General features: G+C 43.7%; 1 protein-coding gene across 1 annotated transcript in view; it reads left to right on the plus strand.

The window, feature by feature from the left end:
- LOC143935835 (NXPE family member 1-like) overlaps positions 1 to 12,999 on the plus strand; it is a 40,808-nt gene extending 27,809 nt beyond the window's left edge. Inside the window, exons 3-4 of the mRNA XM_077459953.1 lie at positions 10,596 to 10,814; positions 12,413 to 12,999. Coding sequence (XP_077316079.1) covers positions 10,634 to 10,814; positions 12,413 to 12,948 — 717 coding nt within the window. The 5' untranslated portion in view covers positions 10,596 to 10,633 and the 3' untranslated portion in view covers positions 12,949 to 12,999. The remainder of the gene's footprint in view (positions 1 to 10,595; positions 10,815 to 12,412) is intronic.
- Positions 13,000 to 21,170: the final 8,171 nt, after the last annotated feature.

Here is a 21,170-nt window from a genome sequence, read left to right on the forward strand (position 1 = left end):
CAAAGTTTTGGGTGGTTTGGGATTTCCAGACTTTAACATATATTATAAGGCAGCTCAATTATTTCAATTAACAAAATATCACTCTTCTACAGAGATTCCTTTATGGGTCCTCATTGAAGCTGTAGACTGTGATCCTCTTCCTATAAACAATATATTATGGTTACAACCTGCGGATCGTAAGTCTATAAATAACCCTATTTCTAAGCACTCTCTATCTATATGGGATAGGTATAGAAATTCACATGGTCTGCAATCTCCACAAAATCCGCTATTATCGTTCCACAAGAATCCGACTTTTTACCCAGCCTGGAAATATCCCAAAACCTTTAAAGCTTGGTCTAATGCTGGTATCACTTGTCTATATAATTTAACTTCAACTACATCAATAAAATCTTTTACAGATCTATGTGAATTATATAAGCTTCCACAAAATTTTTATACTCCTTTTCTCAATTTAAATGTAAACTTACATAATATTTCTCAATTTGAAAGATTTTTTTCTCAAGGAACCACATGCTAAAGGTCGTATTACATCATTGTATACACAATTGATATCTAATTCTAATACTGTTATATCTAAATATGTGGCCAAGTGGGAAAAAGATTTGGATTGTACGATCGATTCTAGGTCTTGGTCCAACATATGGTCTTTCACAAAATCTTCCTCTATAAATATATTGGCGTCTGAATCATCATATAAAGTTCTCACACGCTGGTATTTGGTTCCTGCGAGAATCGCCAAATTCTCAACAGACAACACTGGCCTCTGCTTTCGTGGCTGTCCAGAAAAAGGTACCTATATACAAACCTATAAAAATACAAAAAACCTGTAACTTTAAATAAAAAGTCCACTTTTCATGTATAGCAGCGCATGCACATTTTTCCCAAAAAACGTGTTTAAATAAAGTTCAGTTCAGTGTCCAGAGAGCAGGGTGCTTGTTCTATCCGTTCATATTGTGAATGAGATACAACTTCCACCATGTAGATCACCACTTGTGGAACGAAAAACGACCCCCTTTGGGGATGCACTCACCGAACACTTGAAACCAAAAAGCCTTTAAACTGCTAATACAGCATCCTTCTTTGGCCACTAGTTGTCTCCCGACTTGCAAAGTCCAGAATAGCTGTCTCTATCAAAACAGTGCTTGATCTTGATGGCAGGTAGCTTCCCCTGCAAGGAGCCTTCCAAGCAGGACGCTGCTGTCCACGTCTGTTGCTGCAACAACTCAAAACAAACACCATCCACCATGTCTTCTCCACTCCTCCACTCCTGTTTAAACTTGTTTAAAACTCAGCTATAAGAATGTTTTCAAATTCTAAAATATATAAGGCCATTTATTGTCATTCCCACGAGAATATCTTGAAATTCTTCTTTGCTTTGTATCATCCGTACTTCAATATGTCTATTTTATTTCTGGTATCACATAATTTGTCTTATATTCTGTACATGTAATTTATTTTAACATAAAATAAAAACTTTTGAAAGAGAAAGGTCCGCCGTGACCACCAATGCCCCAGGATATTGAGATACCTCAAGTGTTCAAGTGTGGAGTGGATTTATATTGTGGCTTGATCGTTTATTTTTTTCATGTGAGTGCATTGAATTTTGGTTTATTTGAATTAAAGTGCTTAACTGTATTACGCTATTGGAGGCTTCCACTGTCATTCTTTCGCAAGGTATATACATATATGACTTGATGATAAGGGATCAAGACACATGAGCTTCGCAAGTCTGGTGGTATACAGCGGGCATCTATTTAGAGGATATAAAGCTTGTTTTGCCAAACATGTGAGTGTGAGACTTATGAGCCGGTGAGTGCACCCACAACGGGGGGTCTTCACGATCACAGCTGATGTGGTGAAGGAGCAAATTAATTTTGGCGGACACTGATTATCACTTTTCACGTGGACTTCACCAATTGGATTTAATTTATTCGGATTGATATACATATATATTTAGCTTTATTTTTATTTATATATTTTTTTCTTTGATTCACAATTTTTTATGTACTTCAATTAATTTTGAGTACTTGTAATATTTATGTGATTTAATTGCACTGGGATACTTTGGGTTATATATATAATTTTTGGGATATTTATATATATTTTTGTATGTTTAGCACTGATTATATATATTTACGGGTATACATGTGAATGTTACTGTTATTTTGTTTTTATTTTTAGTTAGGGTGAGGTTAAGCATTCACCTATTGAGCGCTACGTGTCACATAATTTTTTTTTTTTTTTTTAATTATTGCACTGATTTGAACTATACAAGTCTGCCTCTTTTCAGCCACCTGTACTGTGAGAAAACCTTGGCCTGCAGTAGCACCTGAAAAAACAGGAAGGGCTTCCCTCAAAGTTTGGTTTCCACAAGGCTACAAAGGGGGGGAAAACTGTTTTGTTTTTTTCTGGGTTTTGTAATTCATGGAACAGGGTCTGGAGTCTAGAGGCTTCAAAGAGATTGGAAGGGAAGAAGCCTATACCCCTGTACCCAGGTCTTACCGGACTGAGGACCTAAGCCTGATGTTCCTGCCTGCTGCCTGGACCAATACTTTGACTGTGCTGCCTGTAATGATCCAGGACTTTTTATGGACCATGTTCCTGCCTGCTGCCTGGACCAATACTTTGGCTGGGCTGACCATATCCTTGCCTGCTGCCTGTAATGACCTGGATTTATAATGAGCCATGTTCCTGACTGTTGCCTGGACCAATACTTTGGCTGTGCTGACCATATGCTGTGCCTGTACAGGACGCAGTGGCTGGGTCCTGGAAGGACGCTATGTTTCCCCTCTATTTGGTTTGTGGTCCCTTTAAGGGAATAAAACTGATTAATCCACCTGTTAGAGGAAGTGTGTTTAAAAACAAGACAGGAAGTGGTAGATGGGTGTGGAGGAGTGGAGAAGACATGGTGGATGGTGGATGGTGTTTGTTTTGGGTTGCAACAACAGAAGTGGACAGCAGTGTCCTGCTTGGAAGGCTCCTGGCAGGGGAAGCTACCTGCCATCAAGATCAAGCACTGTTTTGATAGAGACAGCTATTCTGGACTTTGCAAGTCAGTGAGACTAAAAACCTTTTTCCTTTTGTTTTTGGCTGCTGTAAAGCTGTTTACGTTTAATAAACCCCTTGTTGTGTGAAAAGCCTGTGTCCTGCGATCTACCTGGTCCCCCGAACATTACAAGTGGTGGAGAATGCAGGCAGGACAAAGTAACAGGCGTTTTCTTGCTATTTTTTTTTTTTTTTGCATTGGATTTGAACTGACATTTAAAGGGACAGTACAGTGAATTTATGTCCTGGGTTAAAGCTGCACAACTGTTGAAAGCTGAAACAATGGAGGAGCTAATTAAACAGCTGTCTTTGGCTAATATACAAGCGCAGACTCGCCATGAGGAAGCTAATCAGCGCTTAGCAACCCAGCTGGAGGTACAAAAAACGCACCACAACGAGGCGCTGGCTCTGCAGCAAGAAAATACTCGCCTGTTGGTGGCCCATAGGGATGAGCTTCGTGTTCGAGTCGAACATACATTCGACTCGAACATCGGCTGTTCGCCCGTTCGGCGAATTCCGAACGTTATGGGCCGTTCGCACCAAATTCGTGTGGCGCTCACGGCCCACAATGCACTGCGATGGCGCAGTGCATTGCTGGCTCATGATTGGCCAAGCATGCACTGTGACCCCACATGCTTGGCCAATCACAGCGCCGGCAGCGAGGAGAGCCATGATTGGCCACAGGCAGCGCGGCGGCCTTGTGTAGTGTGTTGGCATCTGTAGCAGTTAGTGGGTGTTCTGTGTACCTTCAACACAGTATACACCGATCGTTATCGGCCGATTTTTCGTTCTTGCTCTTCTGTAGTGGTTGTTGTCTGCGTGCCCTGACCGCAGTATACACCGCTATATTCACCTATATATCTAACGATATATCTATCTTTTATAATAGAGCTGTCAGTCAGTGTTAGGAGATTGTGCGTGCTGTCTGCGTGCTCTGAACGCAGTATACACCGCTATATCCACCTATATAGCTAAATATCTTGCTCGTTTTAAATAGAGCTTTCATTCAGTGTTAGGAGATTGTGCGTGCTGTCTGCGTGCTCTGAACGCAGTATACACCGCTATATCCACCTATATAGCTAAATATCTTGCTCGTTTTAAATAGAGCTTTCATTCAGTGTTAGGAGATTGTGCGTGCTGTCTGCGTGCTCTGAACGCAGTATACACCGCTATATCCACCTATATAGCTAAATATCTTGCTCGTTTTAAATAGAGCTTTCAGTCAGTGTTAGGAGATTGTGCATGCTGTCTGCGTGCTCTGAACGCAGTATACACCGCTATATCCACCTATATAGCTAAATATCTTGCTCGTTTTAAATAGAGCTTTCAGTCAGTGTTAGGAGATTGTGCGTGCTGTCTGCATGCTCTGAAAAAGACGAACGGCAAAACAAATTATACAGGGGTGATAACCCTTCCCTATGTTTTCCAAAAAGCTTAAAAATCGTTTTTTTGACTGGAGCTACACTTTAAAAATGTACCGGTTGAAAATTACAAACTGATTCAACTTAACATAGCAAACCTACACAGTCCCTGTCTTGTTTGCACCGCCTGTATACTGCTGTTCTGAGTATATAGGGCCTGGGGGCCACACGTATTTCCTTTTTTTAATATGGGTACGGGGTTCCCCTTAATATGCGTACAAGACCCAAAGGGGCTGGTAATGGGCAGGGAGGGCTACCCATGCCATTTTTCTCAATGATTTTCAACCATATTGCAGGAACCAGATATAACATTAAAACCGCAAGCAGCTTTAAATGACGTTATTTCCGTTAAATGTCATTTTGTGCAGGGACTGTTCTAAACATGGGAAACACGTGGCACTTCACAGACATACTACAGACAACCCCCAGGCATTTTTTCACTTTAATCGTCATTAAAATCAGTGCTCCGGTCGTTTTTAAAAGTTTTTTTTTGCATTGACCCATGTCCCCTGGGGCAGGAGCCAGGTCCCCAAACCCTTTTTAGGACAGTATCTTGCATATTAGCCGTTAAAATTAACACTTTTCATTTCGAACGTTCGAGTCCCATAGACTTCAATGGGGTTCTAACGTTCGTCCGAATTTGGGGTCCGTTCGAAAGTTCTGGTGCGAACCGAACCGGGGGGTGTTCGGCTCATCCCTAGTGGCCCCGTTAGCAGCCCAGCAAGCGACCCAACAAGGGGTTATGCAGGCTCAGATGGCTGCCTTAAAAGAAGCAGTGCAGCAGCTTTCTCAGGGCCGTGAACAAGTGGCCGTTGCCCCTGGCAACCAGGTGACCATAAGAGCAAGCCATTTTTTGCAGAAATTGTCCCTGAGTGATGACGTAGAGGCATTTCTGGCTACATTTGAGAGGACGGCAGAGGGAGAAGGGTGGCCCCAGGACCAGTGGGCCAGCTTAATTGCTCCTTTCCTCACCGGAGATCCTCAAAAAGCCTATTTTGACCTACCACCAGAAGACGCTAAAGAATATCAAAAATTAAAGGCAGAAATACTGGCTCGGTTGGGGGTGACTACGGCTGTTCGGGCCCAACGAGTGCACCAATGGAAGTATCGTCCAGATCGACCACCGTGGTCTCAAATGCATGACCTGGTGCAACTAGTAAAAAAATGGCTGCAGCCCGGAGTGTTGTCTGGTCCCCAAATTGTGGAGCGGGTCGTGCTGGACCGATACTTAAGGTCACTGCCAGACGACCTTCAACGGTGGGTCAGCTATGGAGACCCCAAAACGGTGAACCTCCTTGTCGAGATGGTAGAATGATATACAGTGGTGGAGGATCTGCTTGGCCCTACCAAGCGTCAAGGGCCCAGTCTGCCACTGCCTTTTCGACCAACTGCCGCCCTTCGAAAGGATGTCCTCAGGAGCCCTGGAACCAACACCCCGGAAGGCCAAGAGTCACACCCGTTACCCCCTCAGCGACCTGTTCCTGTCTATGCTCAAGAGAGTGGTACAAAGGGATGGGAAAGATTGGGACTGCCTGTTACCAGCTCTCCTGTTTGCTATCCGAGAAGTGCCCCAGGCCTCCACTGGGTTTTCGCCCTTTGAATTGGTATATGGGCGGAGACCTCGCGGATTACTGGACTTTGTTAAAGAAGAATGAGAAAGTGAACCAATTCAGCATAAGAGTGTTCTTGAATATGTCTCTCAAATGCAGGAGAGGATCCGAACTGTGATGCCGCTAGTTAGGGAACATTTACAAAAAGCCCTGGAGGCTCAACGACGGGTCTATAATAGGGCAGCCAAAATTAGGAACTTCCAAGTGGGGGATCGAGTAGCAGTGTTGATTCCCACTGTGGAAAGTAAATTCTTGGCCAGATGGCAAGGCCCTTTCGAGTTTGTAGAAAAAGTGGGAGAGGTAAATTATAGAGTCCACCAGCCAGGCAAGAGGAAACCCTATCAGATATATCATGTAAACTTGTTAAAGCCCTGGACAGACAGGGAACCAGTGACCTCCCTGGCTAGTACAAAACTTGAGCCTCGGGTTGGGGTGGAGAGTGTCCAAGTAGCAAATACCCTGTCTAAAACCCAAAGTCAGCAGGCAAAGGAGTTCTTGCAGAGAAATAAAGAAACATTTTCAGACTTGCCAGGGCTCACTAGTGTCATAGAGCATGATATTATCACAGAACCAGGAGTCAAAGTTTTTGTCCGGCCCTACCGCATCCCAGAGGCTCAAAGGAGGGCCGTTTCAGAGGAAATAAAAAAGATGTTAGACCTAGGGATTATTGAAGAATCGCAGAGTGAGTGGTCGATTCCGATTGTGTTGGTACCGAAGCCCAATGGGACTCTGCGATTTTGCAATGATTTCCGGAAACTTAATGAAGTTTCCCGGTTTGATGCCTACCCCATGCCCCGGGTAGATGTGCTTATCGAGAGACTAGGTCCAGCCAGGTATATCACTACATTAGACCTTACCAAGGGGTATTGGCAAATACCGTTGACTAAGGCTGCTAGAGAGAAAACTGCTTTTTCTACCCCAGAGGGGAGTTTTCAGTACAAAAGGATGCCTTTTGGATTGCAAACTGCTCCAGCCACGTTCCAGAGAGCAATGGATAGGATTTTACGACCTCACCGGAAGTATGCCTCAGTGTACTTGGACGATATAGTCATTTTTAGCAAAGACTGGGAATCACATTTGCCCAAAGTTCAGGCAGTGCTGGACTCTCTTTGGAAGGAGGGGTTTACAATAAACCCTGAAAAATGTGCTTTGGGAATGGAGGAGGTGAAATACCTGGGTTATATTGTGGGTAGAGGGGTAGTGAAACCTCAGGTCAACAAGATAGAGGCTATACAGAATTGGCCCCGCCCCCTCACAAAAAAGCAGGTACGTGCATTCCTGGGCATGGTGGGATATTACAGGAGGTTTGTACCCAACTTTGCCACGTTGGCGACTCCGTTGACCGATCTGACTAAGGGTCGGAAATCGGTCATGGTGGAGTGGAATGCAGATGCTGAGAAGGCTTTTTTGGAGCTAAAGTCGGCGCTGTGCCAACACCCTGTCCTGGTAGCACCTAATTTTTCAAAAGAGTTTGTTGTCCAGACTGATGCTTCCGATGTAGGATTGGGAGCGGTGTTGTCACAGGTTATTCATGGTGAGGAACACCTGATAGTCTTCCTCAGCAGGAAGTTAACACCAGCGGAGAAAAACTACGCCATAATTGAACGAGAGTGTCTGGCCATTAAGTGGGCTCTGGAATCCCTCAGATATTACCTTTTGGGGAAGAGGTTTAGGTTGATTTCTGATCATGCCCCTTTAACATGGCTGAGACAAGGAAAAGGGACTAATGCCAGGGTTACCCGGTGGTTCCTGGCACTCCAGGAATTTAAGTTTGTAGTGGAGCATAGGCCCAGGAGACTGCATCAAAATGCAGATGCCCTCTCCCGAGTCCATTGCTTGAGCTCCACTGTTGCCTCCACCTCCTTGGTGTTGGGGCACAGGGGGGGGGATATGTACAGGATGCCATGGCTGGGTCCTGGAAGGACGCTATGTTTCCCCTCTATTTGGTTTGTGGTCCCTTTAAGGGAATAAAATTGATTAACCCACCTGTTAGAGGAAGTGTGTTTAAAAACAAGACAGGAAGTGGTAGATGGGTGTGGAGGAGTGGAGAAGACATGGTGGATGGTGGATGGTGTTTGTTTTGGGTTGAAACAACAGAAATGGACAGCAGTGTCCTGCTTGGAAGGCTCCTGGCAGGGGAAGCTACCTGCCATCAAGATCAAGCACTGTTTTGATAGAGACAGCTATTCTGGACTTTGCAAGTCGGTGAGACTAAAAACCTTTTTCCTTTTGTTTTTGGCTGCTGTAAAGCTGTTTAAGTTTAATAAACCCCTTGTTGTGTGAAAAGCCTGTGTCCTGTGATCTACCTGGTCCCCCAAACATTACAATATATATATATATATATATATATATATATATATCGTTTTTTTCACATTGTGGGGAAGTGTGGGAAGTGCAGGCAGTTGTTCTCAGTTTTTAGTCCACGGTAGCTTATAGTTTTGCCAGCTCGCAAAGTTTCACCCATTTGTAAATTTGCTGTCCCCTCAAAATAACTCACCCCTAAGTGAAAAATGTCCAAATTGGGCCCAAAGCGTCGATATTTTGTGTGGCCACCATTATTGTCCAGCACTGCCTTAACCCTCTTGGGCATGGAGTTCACACCAGTCTCTGCTGTGGAACATAATGGAGCTGGTGGATGTTATAGACCTTGCGCTCCTCCACCTTCCGTTTGAAGATGCCCCACAGATGCTCAATAGGGTTTAGGTCTGGAGACATGCTTGGCCAGTCAATTACCTTTACCCTCAGCTTCTTTAGCAAGCCAATGGTCATCTTGGAGGTGTGTTTGGGGTCAATATCATGTTGGAATACTACCCTGGGGCCCAGTCTCTGAAGGGAGGGGATCATGCTCTGTTTCAGTATGTCACAGTACATGTTGGAATTAATGGTTCCCTCAATAAACTGTAGCTCCTCATTGCCGGCAGCACTCATGCAGCCCCATACATGATACTCCCACCACCATGCTTGACTGCAGGCAAGGCAAACTTGTCTTTTTTGTACTCCTCACCTGGTTTCCGACACACATTCTTGACACCATCTGAACCAAATATGTTTATCTTGGTCTCATCCGACCACAGGACATGGTTCCATTAATCCATGTCCTTAGTCTGCTTGTCTTCAGCAAACCTTCTGGGACGACAGCCTTGCAGACCAATTTAATGCAGTGTGCAGCGTATGGTCTGAGCACTGACAGGCTGACCCCCACCCTTTCAATCTCTGCAGCAGTGCTGGCAGCACTCATACATCTATTACCCAAAGATAAACTCTGGATGTGGTACTGAGCAAGTGCACTCAACTTATTTGGTCGACCATGGTGAGGTCTGTTCTGAGTGGAACCTGTCCCGTTAAACAGCTGTATGGTCTTGGCCACTGTGCTGCAGCTCAGTTTCAGGGTCTTGGATATCTTCATATAGCCTAGGCCATCTTTATGTAGAGCAACAATTTGTTTTTTTAGAGCCTCAGAGCTCTTTGCCATGAGGGGCCATGTTGCACTTCCAGTGAGCAGCATGAGAGCGTGAAAGCGATAACACCAAATTTAACACACCTACTTCCCATTCACACCTTGTAACACTAACGAGTCACATGACACCGGGGAGGAAAAATGGCTAATTGGGCCCAATTTGGACATTTTCACTTAGGGGTGTTCTCACTTTTGTTGCCAGCGGTTTAGACATTAATGGCTATGTGTTGAGTTATTTTGAGGGGACAGCAAATTTACACTGTTATACAAGCTGTACACTCACTACTTTACATTGTAGGAAAGTCTAATTTCTTCAGTGTTGTCACATGAAAAGACATAATAAAATATTTACAAAAATGTGAGGGGTGTACTCAATTTTGTGAGATACCGTGTACATATATATATATATATATATATATATATATATATATATATATATATATATATATATATATATATATATATGAAATACACTACCTGCACTAAATAACCTGCCTAATTTAGCTCAAACTTTCTCTCTCCGTCCATGCCAACACTACACGTGGCCGCCATTGGAAGCAGCCTTATATACTGTGTAGCGTGGACTCAGTCCCTCTGAGCCATGGCTCTCACGGCAGAGTGTGCTATGAATAGCCAAAGCATGCAGGTCAGATGCATGCTTTGGCCAATCATCAAACATCAATGCACTGCGATCATTATGGGGCGTTCCGTGGCACTCAAATTTCCCGTGAACATTCCATATGTTCTGTTTGCTTTCAAACAAACGAACACCCGATGTTCAAGTCAAACTTACGTTCGACTCGAACTGCGTGCTCAGCCCTAGCTGAAATCTGAAAATTGGACTAGGCAGGAAGGGGATATTGTATTGTACTGTATTGAAATGGTTAAGATGTAAACCTCAACTGAACAGGAGTCTGCAAAAAAGAAGCTTAAGGAAAGCAGGAACTGACTGTTATCTAGCAGGGGTCTACAGAATCATGAGACTAAAAGAACATAACTACAAATCCTGTGGCAGGTAAGACAAGTCACCAATATTTATTTCTGCTTTTACTTTCACAGAATCACCTCCTCCATCTCTAGAACAATGCAAGATTGGGATGGTACCTCCATTTCCCAGCGGATTTGTGTTGCAGAATAAATGGAGACCTGCGTTCTGTAACTTTGCCAACTTCACACTCCATGAACAAATGTACTCTTGTTTAAAAGATAAAATGATCTATCTCATGGGTGACTCTACTGTACGACAATGGTATCTGTATTTAGAAGAAACATTTAAAGGTAATAATAAAATGTCATTTCACGCAAGTTATTGAAAAATATATATATTTTTAAATGTGTTGCTTTAAAAAGCAGAACTCTGCATAGTGAAGTAACCTTCACTAATGTGAAATCTGCTTGATTCCTGTAGTTTAGTTTTTACATCAACATTGTTTTGTGTACCCTCTTGAAAAAAGAGCATCCTCAATATTACATAGTGCAGCATTTACTGTTCTGTTTCAAATGCTGCTTTATGCAGTGCCCTCTCTGTCAGAACAATATGGTCACCTTCTATCTTGGCACCATCCAAAGGCAGCTTAACTTTTAACACAGAATTTCAATCCTAAGCTATTTTATTTCAGATAAGATAAAAGATGTTTTTCCAGTTCTTTAATGCAGTGGTCATCAACCCTGTCCTCAGGGCTGGTAACGGGTCAGGTTTTATATATTACCTCGGGGAGATACTAGAATACTGCAGTCACTGAGCAGAAAATGATATCACCTGTGATGTATTTCAGTTATCTTGCAAACCTGGCCTGTTAGCGGGCCCTGAAGACAGGATTAATGACCACTGCTTTAACGTATACGAGGGCAAGGACTTTCATAAGTTCTGTCTCTGCGAAGCATGAAAAACTCATTCACATCTGAGCTTTCTGTAGTTCAAAGCTCCAAAATGTGCAACACATGTAAGCAATTCAAACTTGTAGCTCGAAAAAGCACATTAGCTTCTCTGGAGCTACAAGTTTCAAGCATTTTGGCCCAGTTTTGGCGCCAATAGACCTCAATGGAAGTGTTTAAAAAACACGGAAACAACAGAAACAGAAACCTCAGACACCATTAACCTGATAACATTTAATACACCAACAACATAAAAAATGCACATGGGTGGGACAGAACCTTTAATCCAGAGCCATCCCTTGCTGTAATTCTTTTCTGCTACCAAATATCCATAGTCTGAACTTCTGCTTTAAACTATTTAATATAAAAGGCATCGTGTTCCAAAAGGAAAGCATTTGTTTTATTCATTAAAGTTTTTAGCTTATAGCAGGTGTCTCCAAACTTTCTAAACGAAGGGCCAGTTTACTGTCCTCCAGACTTTAGGGGGGTGGGACTGTGGCCATTGGGAGTAGAAATTATCCTGGTTTCAATGGAAGTAAACAATGCCTGTTTGGTATTAAGGGGAGGAATAGTGCCCAATCGGTGTCAGTGGGAGGAATAGTGCCCCATTGTTGGTGTCAGTGGAAGGAGTAGTGCTCTATTGTTGGTATCAGTGGGAGGATTGGTTCTTCATTGTTGGTGTCAGTGGGAGAAATAGTGCCCCTCATTGGTGTCAGTTTGAGGAATAGTGCCCTATCATTGGCGCCAATGGGAGGAATAGTGCCGGATTGTTGGTATCAGTGAGGGAAATAGTGTCTTGTATCAGTGGAAGGAAAAGTGCCATAAAGGCTGGATAAAGATAAGCAAAGGGCTTGCATCTGGCTCCTAGACCACAGTTTGGAGACCTCTGTCTTATAGGATACAGTAATTGCCCTATTTGCATAGACACTAAAACAACAATGGTACCATCAATGCTCAAACACAGTTTAAACAATGCATGTTATTTGTATTTTTTGAACTAGGATTGAAACGTTTTGATTTACATCGGACAGGATTGGAGTCAATGGTATTATCAGTTGATCTACAGAGGAACATCAGGCTACAGTGGAAAAAGCACAGTCATCCAATTGTTGCAAGTCAGTTTTACTTGGTAAAGGATGATTTTTATATAAGTGAACAAATAGACCAGCTGAATGGAGGTCCACACTATGTCATCGTTATCTGCCTGGGCCAAAACTTCAGAACTTTCCCCATCCAACTCTTCATCAAAAGAGTTATTAGTGTACGCAAAGCTTTGCAACGTCTCTTCTCACGGAGTCCGGACACAAAGGTTATTATTAAAGCAGAGAACACAAGAGAGATGAGTATGGATGTTGAGAGATTCAGTGACTACCATGGTTATATTCAATATCTTATAGTGAAGGACATCTTCAGGGATCTTCGTGTTGGTGTGGTCGATGCTTGGGACATGACCACAGCGTACAATACAAATAATGTTCATCCTCCAGAAAATGTTATTCAAGACCAAATATATATGTTTTTAACGTATATTTGCTAGTTTAGAGTAGTTGCTGACTGTAGAAATAAAAATAGCAAAATTAAAAGAGAACATTGGTCACTATCTAACAATCTTTAAAATGTATGATAATACTTGATAAAAACTCTAAGAGCAGTGCAAAACAATAGCTTGGTTGGTAACTAAACTGGGAAGCTGAAGAAGAATGAATTATTCATAGGGCAGTCTTTGGTTCAGGGTTTTAATGCCAAAAGACAGTGAACATAAAACCTTGCACATCTCTCTTTGACTATAAATTGTACTTATGACTAGACCTTAAAAGTTTATTTCCAGTCCAAAAAATGGGTGTGGGGTTCCCCTTCAAGTGGTTGTAAACCCTTACAGACCACTTTAACCTACAGGTAAGCCTAGATTACGGGTTACCTGTAGGTACAAGAAATATCTCCGAAACCTACACGGTTTAGGAGATAATTACAAAAAGACAGCGGCGTGCAGGTGCACTGGGCATGCCGCTGCTAACGGTGATATGCTGTTAGTGGTGGCTCCAGTGCGCATGCGCGGGAGTGATGTTATCGCTGCTCCGGAGCTGTGAGTGGCCGGAGCAGCGATACCAGGAAGAAGATGGACGCTCCGTGCTACAGGGGATAGCAGTGACATCGCTGCCTCCTGTGTCAGGTAAGTGACACATAATGGGCTACTATGCGATGCATAGTAGCCCATTATGCTTTACCTTTGCAGGGAGACAAAGAGGAAGTAAACCCATCAGGGTTTACTTCCTCTTAAAAAATATATAGCAGACCCTTATCCTTGATGAAAACAAATTGTACAGGCCCACTGAAATTCCAGGAAAAACAGTACTATATATGATATTCAGCTCCTGCTGAATGAGCTAAAAAATCTGGATTATGAGCTAATGCCAACTGAGATGACTGCTGAGGGGGAGGAGACTCGGGAAGGAGCGCGTCCACACTAGGCGTGCGGATGAGGAGCGGCTCCCCCCGCACTCCAGGGATACCGCCGTAAAGCTGGGTCCGAGATTGGCCTAGGTGGAGTGGCGGTGGCCTCCCCCCTCTTTCCCTGCGAACCCCAGCGTGCAGCGTTTCCACATCAGACACTCATACCTGTGCCGCTACGATCCACCCGTGCGCCGTTCGGCGAGAGGAGATGAGGCTGCGGACGGGGCAGAGATGATCGGTTTCGAAAGCCTGCTCAGCGGTGAGCTTGAGGGGCACGGTGACACGCTTGGAACCTCGGACGAGGCGGTGAAATCTCGGGGAAGCAAAGTGACAGTGGCGGTGTTCGAGCAGACCATGTACTTGGTCACCACCTGCTGGCTAAAAAGTGGAACAGCGGCAAGAGGAGAGAGGCTGCTTCTTTGACACTGAAGAGCTTGGACGGTGATCTAGAAACACAGGACCAGGTATGAACTAACAACAATGTACAACATATATTGCTGAAAGAGCCTATCAGAGAGGAATCCAAAGAGAAGAAAAAACGTTTTACGTGTATGATATCACCATTGCTTGTATTGGAGAAATTTCTCTACCTGGTTTTTGTCTTTTCTTTTTTTCCCTGGTCCGTGTTTAAACATCCTCTATAAAGGCTGGTAAAGTGACATGTGCAGACACAGATTCTGCAGATAATTAGACCAGAGAACTTATATTGACCGTTATGGCTGAAATATTTTTATGTTTAGCTCCTATACCCCAGTATTACAAAGAAGAGACACGGTGAACAGTTTGGGGATGGCCCATTTCTGTTCCAACATGACTGTGCACCAGGTGCAATGAAGCCTTAGAGGGTGCAATGAAGCCTTAGAGATGTAAAATTTCCTCAGCAGTCGGATGGGCGGAGCTATGACGTAGGAGACAGGCATCCATCTGAGCGTCCGTCCGAGCCTCCTGATGCCCTCGCTCACTCTACCTCCCTCCGCCACGCACCTCTTCACAGCCCCATAGCCTGCACTGCACGCTCCCGAGTCGCGCCCGAGCCTTCCGGACATTGCGGTTCCAGGGAACAAGATCCGGCCCTGTCAAACCTAGCTGCAGCCCCCGCTAGTGGAACGGTTGCCCAGGAGTACAGCGGCGGAGCACCGCAAGACGCCGATACATGGCGGGACGGGACCTGAGCTGCATACCCTGAAGGGGAGTGAGAATCCTTGCTAGAACATACTGGAGCACAGGGTGAGGCTGTCTGACACAAGTCCCTACAGACCCGGTAGAGCGGTAAGGCAAGCAGCGGGACGGGGAAGTGGGGGAGTATCTGCTGGAGGTTCTGCTGGATCGGTGAGAGGCAAGGATATAGACACTGTGCTAGATAAGGGGGTATACCCCTAGGTAAACTGGAGCCTACCCTATCTTCTCTCTTTCCGTGCCTAAGGAATAAGCTGTCCTGACAGAATCCCATATGGAATGATTGTTTGATCTGGCTCTAGATGGTATTGCTGCCAGGGGAGAGAAAAGGAAAAGATATTGTTACCTAAAGGGGGTTCTCTCTGTACACCCCTCCCCCCCGGTTATAAGGGACAGTTTTTTTTTTTTTTATGTATACAATCAGCTATATAAAATCTGCAGGAGGAAACCTGTTATGCTATTAATAACAGTTGCTGGAGGAATCTAAACGCAGCTGTAATAGCCTCTGCTGCTGACAAGAGGATTTGCACTTTCCTGAGTTTTTTTTTTTTTTGGAGGATACCCCCGGAAACATATTCCATGGTTTAGAGAATCTACGATATGGACATATCCAATGGATACTGTTAATCACTAGACGTGCCCAATATAGAAAAGTGGAAGCAGCGGAAAAGATAATAAATCTTGTTTTCCATCAAACGGCCTTCTTGAAAGAAGAAGGGAAAGAAAAGAAATAATCTTTTTTTTTTTTGGGGTCACTGGGAATTGAACAACGCTCGAGACATCAGGAGGTTATTGATTATTGAGTAATACCCCCTCCCCTCCCCCTTTTTTTTTTTTTTTTTTTTTGTGGACATTTTGGTTGATGAAATTTAATCGGTACTGATCACCACCAAACGAATGTAATAATATTGTGATTGATGTTTTTTGGTTAGGTGGGTCTATTGAAGGGGAGGTATATAAAGTGGTGGTAAAGAATTATATTAATATCTTGTCATAGTGGGAAGAGAGGCAAGCTTTGATAGCCCTGCCAGGATGAGAGGGAAAGCAGGCAAGACAAACAAACAAATAACCCCTGCCGCAAGTCCGGTCGGAATTCAAAAATATATGGCCGCGAACATTAGTATAAGGGCAGGTGAAGAGGCTGGCAGCCCCAGGATGGAAAAATTGCTCCGCTCGGGCCCAAGTAGACAGAAGGGAGAAGACAGTAGAGGGACAAAAACCCCGGTTATTAAGCCAACTGAAAAAAAAAATAGTGCAAACTCTCAAAGTGGGGATAGTAGTCAGAATGAAGCTCAAGGAAGGGAGGGGTCAGAACATCTGGGGGTAGGAGAAAGGGGTCTAGACAGACAAGGGGAAACCCCCCAGTCTCCACAGATTAGGAAGATGCTCTCAGAGATGTTCATGAGAATGGAGGTCTCTCTAAGGGCAGATATCACAACTATAAGGGAGGACATAGGCTTGGTCTTGGGGAGAGTAGAGGAGGTGGAAAACAAAATAGAGGCCCAGGAGCATAGAATAGATGGAATCCTAGAACAGGTAACAGCTCTCCGTAGGGGAAATAGAATAATTAGATATAAATTAGAAGATCAGGAGAATAGAAGCAGAAGGAAGAACCTACGAATAAAAGGTCTCCCTGAGACAATTAGCGCATCTACCCTTGGAGAGATAGCCCAACAGATCTTCAACCCCCTATTAGACAGAGAAGCCACAGCCCCATTAAAGTTAGATAGAATACACAGGATGACACGACCTTTTGGAATTAGATCAGAAACCCCCCGAGATGTCATAGCAAGATTTCATCACGTAGCAGAAAAAATGCAGGTAATGAGAAAAATTAGAACACAGCCAGGGGTGACCTACGGGGACGTGGAACTGCAGATCTATTCCGACTTAGCGGAAGAGACGCTTGGAAGAAGGAGAAGATTGAAACCACTAACGGAACTACTGAGAGCAGCCGATATCCCATATCAATGGGGATTTCCGGCATGTCTCATAGGGAAAAAAGACGGACGATCTGCGGTTCTACGTTTCCCGGAGGATCTCCGAGAATTCTGCGAACAGCTAGGAATACACCCTACTCCACAGATAGAATGGGATAGTGAAGAGGATCTAGGAGGAGCAGGGAGTATGACCCAAAGAAATAAGAGACAGGATAGATCGAGCGATTGGAGACGAAAGAATCCAAATACCTGAAGCTGAGACGAATTAGGAAGGGGGCAAAAAGGGGAAGGGGGGGGGGAGGAGAGGGAGAGGGCTGGGGGAGTCTCGGACGGACATGGGGGTGAACCCCAGGGATATTATGGGGGAGAGGAGACCAATGGTATTGGCCTTCCAGCCCCATAGGTCTAACAAGAAAAGGGGAGTCCTACCCAGTCTTACGAGACGTTTTGTTATAGGACAGGGGGGGGGCGGGGGGTGGGAGGGAGGTTTTGGTTGTGTGGGGTTTTTTTTATGGGCTCTCACTCGGTCCCCCTATAGGCGCAGCAGGCATGGTCTCCAACGGGTTCACTAGACGCTCCAACAAAAGAGGGGAAACCCCCACTGGAAGAGAGGTATGGGGATAGTTAATGTTATTACCTATAATGTAAGGGGCTTAAATACAAAAAAGAAAAGATACAGAATAAACGATGAGTTGCAGCACATGGAAGCAAATATAGTTTGTCTCCAGGAGACGCATATAACTTGCACCTCTGGGATCAGAATGAATTCGAATGATTTCCCGATATGGATTTATGGGGATTCCCCATCCTCATACTCCAGAGGGGTTGCAATAGGTTTTAGTAAAACAATGAGGTTTAATTTAGAGGAGCGACTGGTGGACCCGGAGGGACGATATCTGTGCTTAAAGGGAATGCTGTTTAACCTTAAATGCACAATCGTAAATATTTATGCCCCAAATGAGAATGCGGAAGTATTTCTAAGGAAAACATTGAACAAAATAGAGGATTTCAAAGAGGGGAAACTAATTCTTGCTGGAGATTTTAATTGGAGTATAAACCCAAAAATTGATACCTCAACGGGAGGACCCAGGACATCGGTACATAAGCAGAGAAAGTTTTTAAGGGCTCTGGCTCTATATCAGCTACAGGATACCTGGAGAGTACTGCATCCAAAGGATAGGGACTATACATGCTTCTCCTCGGTCCATGGTTCCTTCTCTCGAATAGATTATATTTTCTTGGAACACTCATTCCTGAAAGCACTTAAGAAGGCGGAAATAAAAATCAGAACTGTGTCAGATCATGCGCCAGTTATGATTAAGTTGGAGATAGGGGAGGATCATGGACCGAGGGGGATCTGGAGATTGAATGAATCTCTGTTACAGGATAAGGACTCTGTAAGTAGGGTGGAGAGGGAGATGGAACAATTTTTTAGAATAAATGACACACCTGGAATCTCCAGCCCCATATTGTGGGAAACGCACAAAGTGGTAATGAGAGGGGTATTAATAGGGATCGGAGCGGGGAAAAAGAGAGAGAGAGAGAGAGGAGGAAAACCCTACTGTATGAAGAAATCCAGAGACTGGAGATGGGTAGTAGACCAAGGGGACTCTATGACACTCAGGACTTAGTAATAAAAAAAAGAGAACTAGAAGACTACTTAGAGCAGGACAGGATGGCCGCTTATTATATTTTGGGAACAGAGAGGTATCAATGGGGAAACAAAGCCGGTAAATGGCTGGCCAGGAGAGTGAAGGATAAGAAAAGTAGAACTTTTATCCCAAGGGTAAGAAATGAGGCAGGAGACATACAAAATATGCCGGAGGATATTGTAAATACGTTTTATACATATTATAAGGCCCTATACAATATTCAACAGGATAGCTCAGAGAACAGAGGCCGAGACGCAATAAAGGACTACTTGAAAGGGATAGAGATCCCCAGGGCTAAACAAATAGAAATGGAAGCATTAGAAGCCCCGATATCAAAGCTGGAAGTTGAATGGGCTATCAAAAATACAGCTAAAGGAGGATGCCCCGGGCCAGATGGTTTCCCGATCTCATACTATAAGGAATTCCAAAAACAACTGGTTCCAAAATTATGCGAGTATTTCAACGCAGTGGGGAGGGATGGAAAATTTCGAGAAGAGACATTACTGGCACATGTGGTCTTGATCTTGAAAGAGGCAAAGGACCCACTTGCAGTGGAAAGCTACAGGCCAATTTCCTTGCTAAACTCAGATATTAAACTTTTTGCAAAAATTATCTCTGAACGATTAAGACCTCATGTGCCAGAGTGGGTACAGCAGGATCAGGTTGGATTTATCCAAGGGAGAGAAGGGCGGGATAACGCATTAAAGACTATTATGTTAAGCCAGGAATCCATAAGACAGAAGACCCCCACGATACTCATGTCTATAGATGCTGAAAAGGCATTTGACAGGGTTAGCTGGGGGTTCTTATTCGAAGTGCTGGAGCGATATGGATTAGGGGTGAGGATGAGAGGGTGGATTGAAGCTCTGTATACCAAGCCTAAAGCTAAAATAAGAATAAACGGGGCCCTGTCCTGCCCCCTTGAATTGTGCAACGGGACAAGACAGGGGTGCCCGCTCTCCCCAATATTATTTGTTCTGGCACTAGAACCTCTCCTGACGGCTATTAGGAAGAATCAAAACATCCATGGAATACGGGTCGAAGGGAGGGAGTATCGGGTTGCTGCTTTTGCAGATGATCTTTTGCTCTATATCTCTAGCCCGGAGACCTCTATACCGGCGACTATGGAAGAAATAAAAAAATACGGGAAAGTCTCCAATTTTAGGGTTAATGCAACTAAATCCGAAATTCTAAATTTAAATATACCAGTAGAAGAACAAAGAACCCTGCAAACCAAATACCCCTTTAGATGGTGTGGGAGGGAGTTGCCCTATTTGGGAATAAAGCTTACGGCAGGGAGAGAAGACTTGTTTGAGGCTAACTACATCCCCCTACTTAATAAAATCAAACAGTATTTAGATAAGACCCAATATAAAGCTTTATCTTGGATAGGGAGAATAAACACAGTAAAAATGTTCATTCTACCAATGTTTACTTATATATGTCAAATGGTCCCCATTTTATTACCACAGGGATATTTAAATAAATTAAATATGATGATTAAAAGATTCATATGGAAAAAAAAAATGGCGAGGGTGGCCCTTAATATTTTGACAAGAAGTAAAGACAGAGGAGGATTAGCAATGCCCGATTTCAAAAGGTTTCACGAGGCTATAGTAATTTCACGAATCACAGACTGGACACATAACAAAAAAGGGAAGGATTGGGTGGAACTAGAAATTAAGTTAAGTAGAAGGGAGCTAGGGGAGATAATATGGATACCTGCAAAACATAGAGAATTGGGGATTAGCACAAGTTTATTGACAAAAGGGGTATTACGAATATGGGATATAATAAATAAGAGAAACAAGTGGGAGCACAATTCACCATTTATGCCACTATTAGACACTAAAATTTTTCCACCAGGTCAAGAGGAATATATATATTACAGTAGATGGGCTAAGAAAGATAAAATTAAATTACAAGAGGTTATGGAAGGGAATAGGGTATGCACATATGAGGAAATTATAGGAAAGTGGGGCCACAAGCCTTTAGATAGGTGGAGATACTTACAACTATATTATTTTACTCAGTCCTTACCACAACCACTAAGAGGACAGGAGCAACTTAGACCTCTGGAGAAGTGGATAGGGAATCCCCAATGCTTGGTAAAAAGGATCTCAAAAATATACGAAATCTTAGGGGAAGTAGAAGAACAAAAATTCCCCCCCTATATAGAAAAGTGGGAAAGTGAATTGGGACCGCTGGATAACGACCTCCATAGAAGCAGGATTATTAGACGAACGTACTCGGTTGCCAAAGACCTTCAAACTAGAGAGATGTCATATAAACTTTTAACAAGATGGTATATAACCCCACAGCAAGGAAATAAAATCTGCAGCGAGACCTCCCCATTATGCTGGAGAGGCTGTTCAGTAGTGGGTTCCTTCGCTCATATATGGTGGGAGTGCCCTAAGATACAGTTATTTTGGGAGAAGATTATAAAAGCTATCTTTGAAATAACAGGGGTAGGGATTAGAAGAGACCCATGGGTTTGCTTATTCCATGACTCTGAAAAAGGTGAGAGAGAGTATGGGCAA

The sequence above is a fragment of the Lithobates pipiens genome, unplaced genomic scaffold (assembly GCF_037356315.1).
Source record: "Lithobates pipiens isolate NorthernLeopardFrog02 unplaced genomic scaffold, aLitPip1_a1.2 Scaffold_28, whole genome shotgun sequence".
Classification (NCBI taxonomy): domain Eukaryota; kingdom Metazoa; phylum Chordata; class Amphibia; order Anura; family Ranidae; genus Lithobates; species Lithobates pipiens.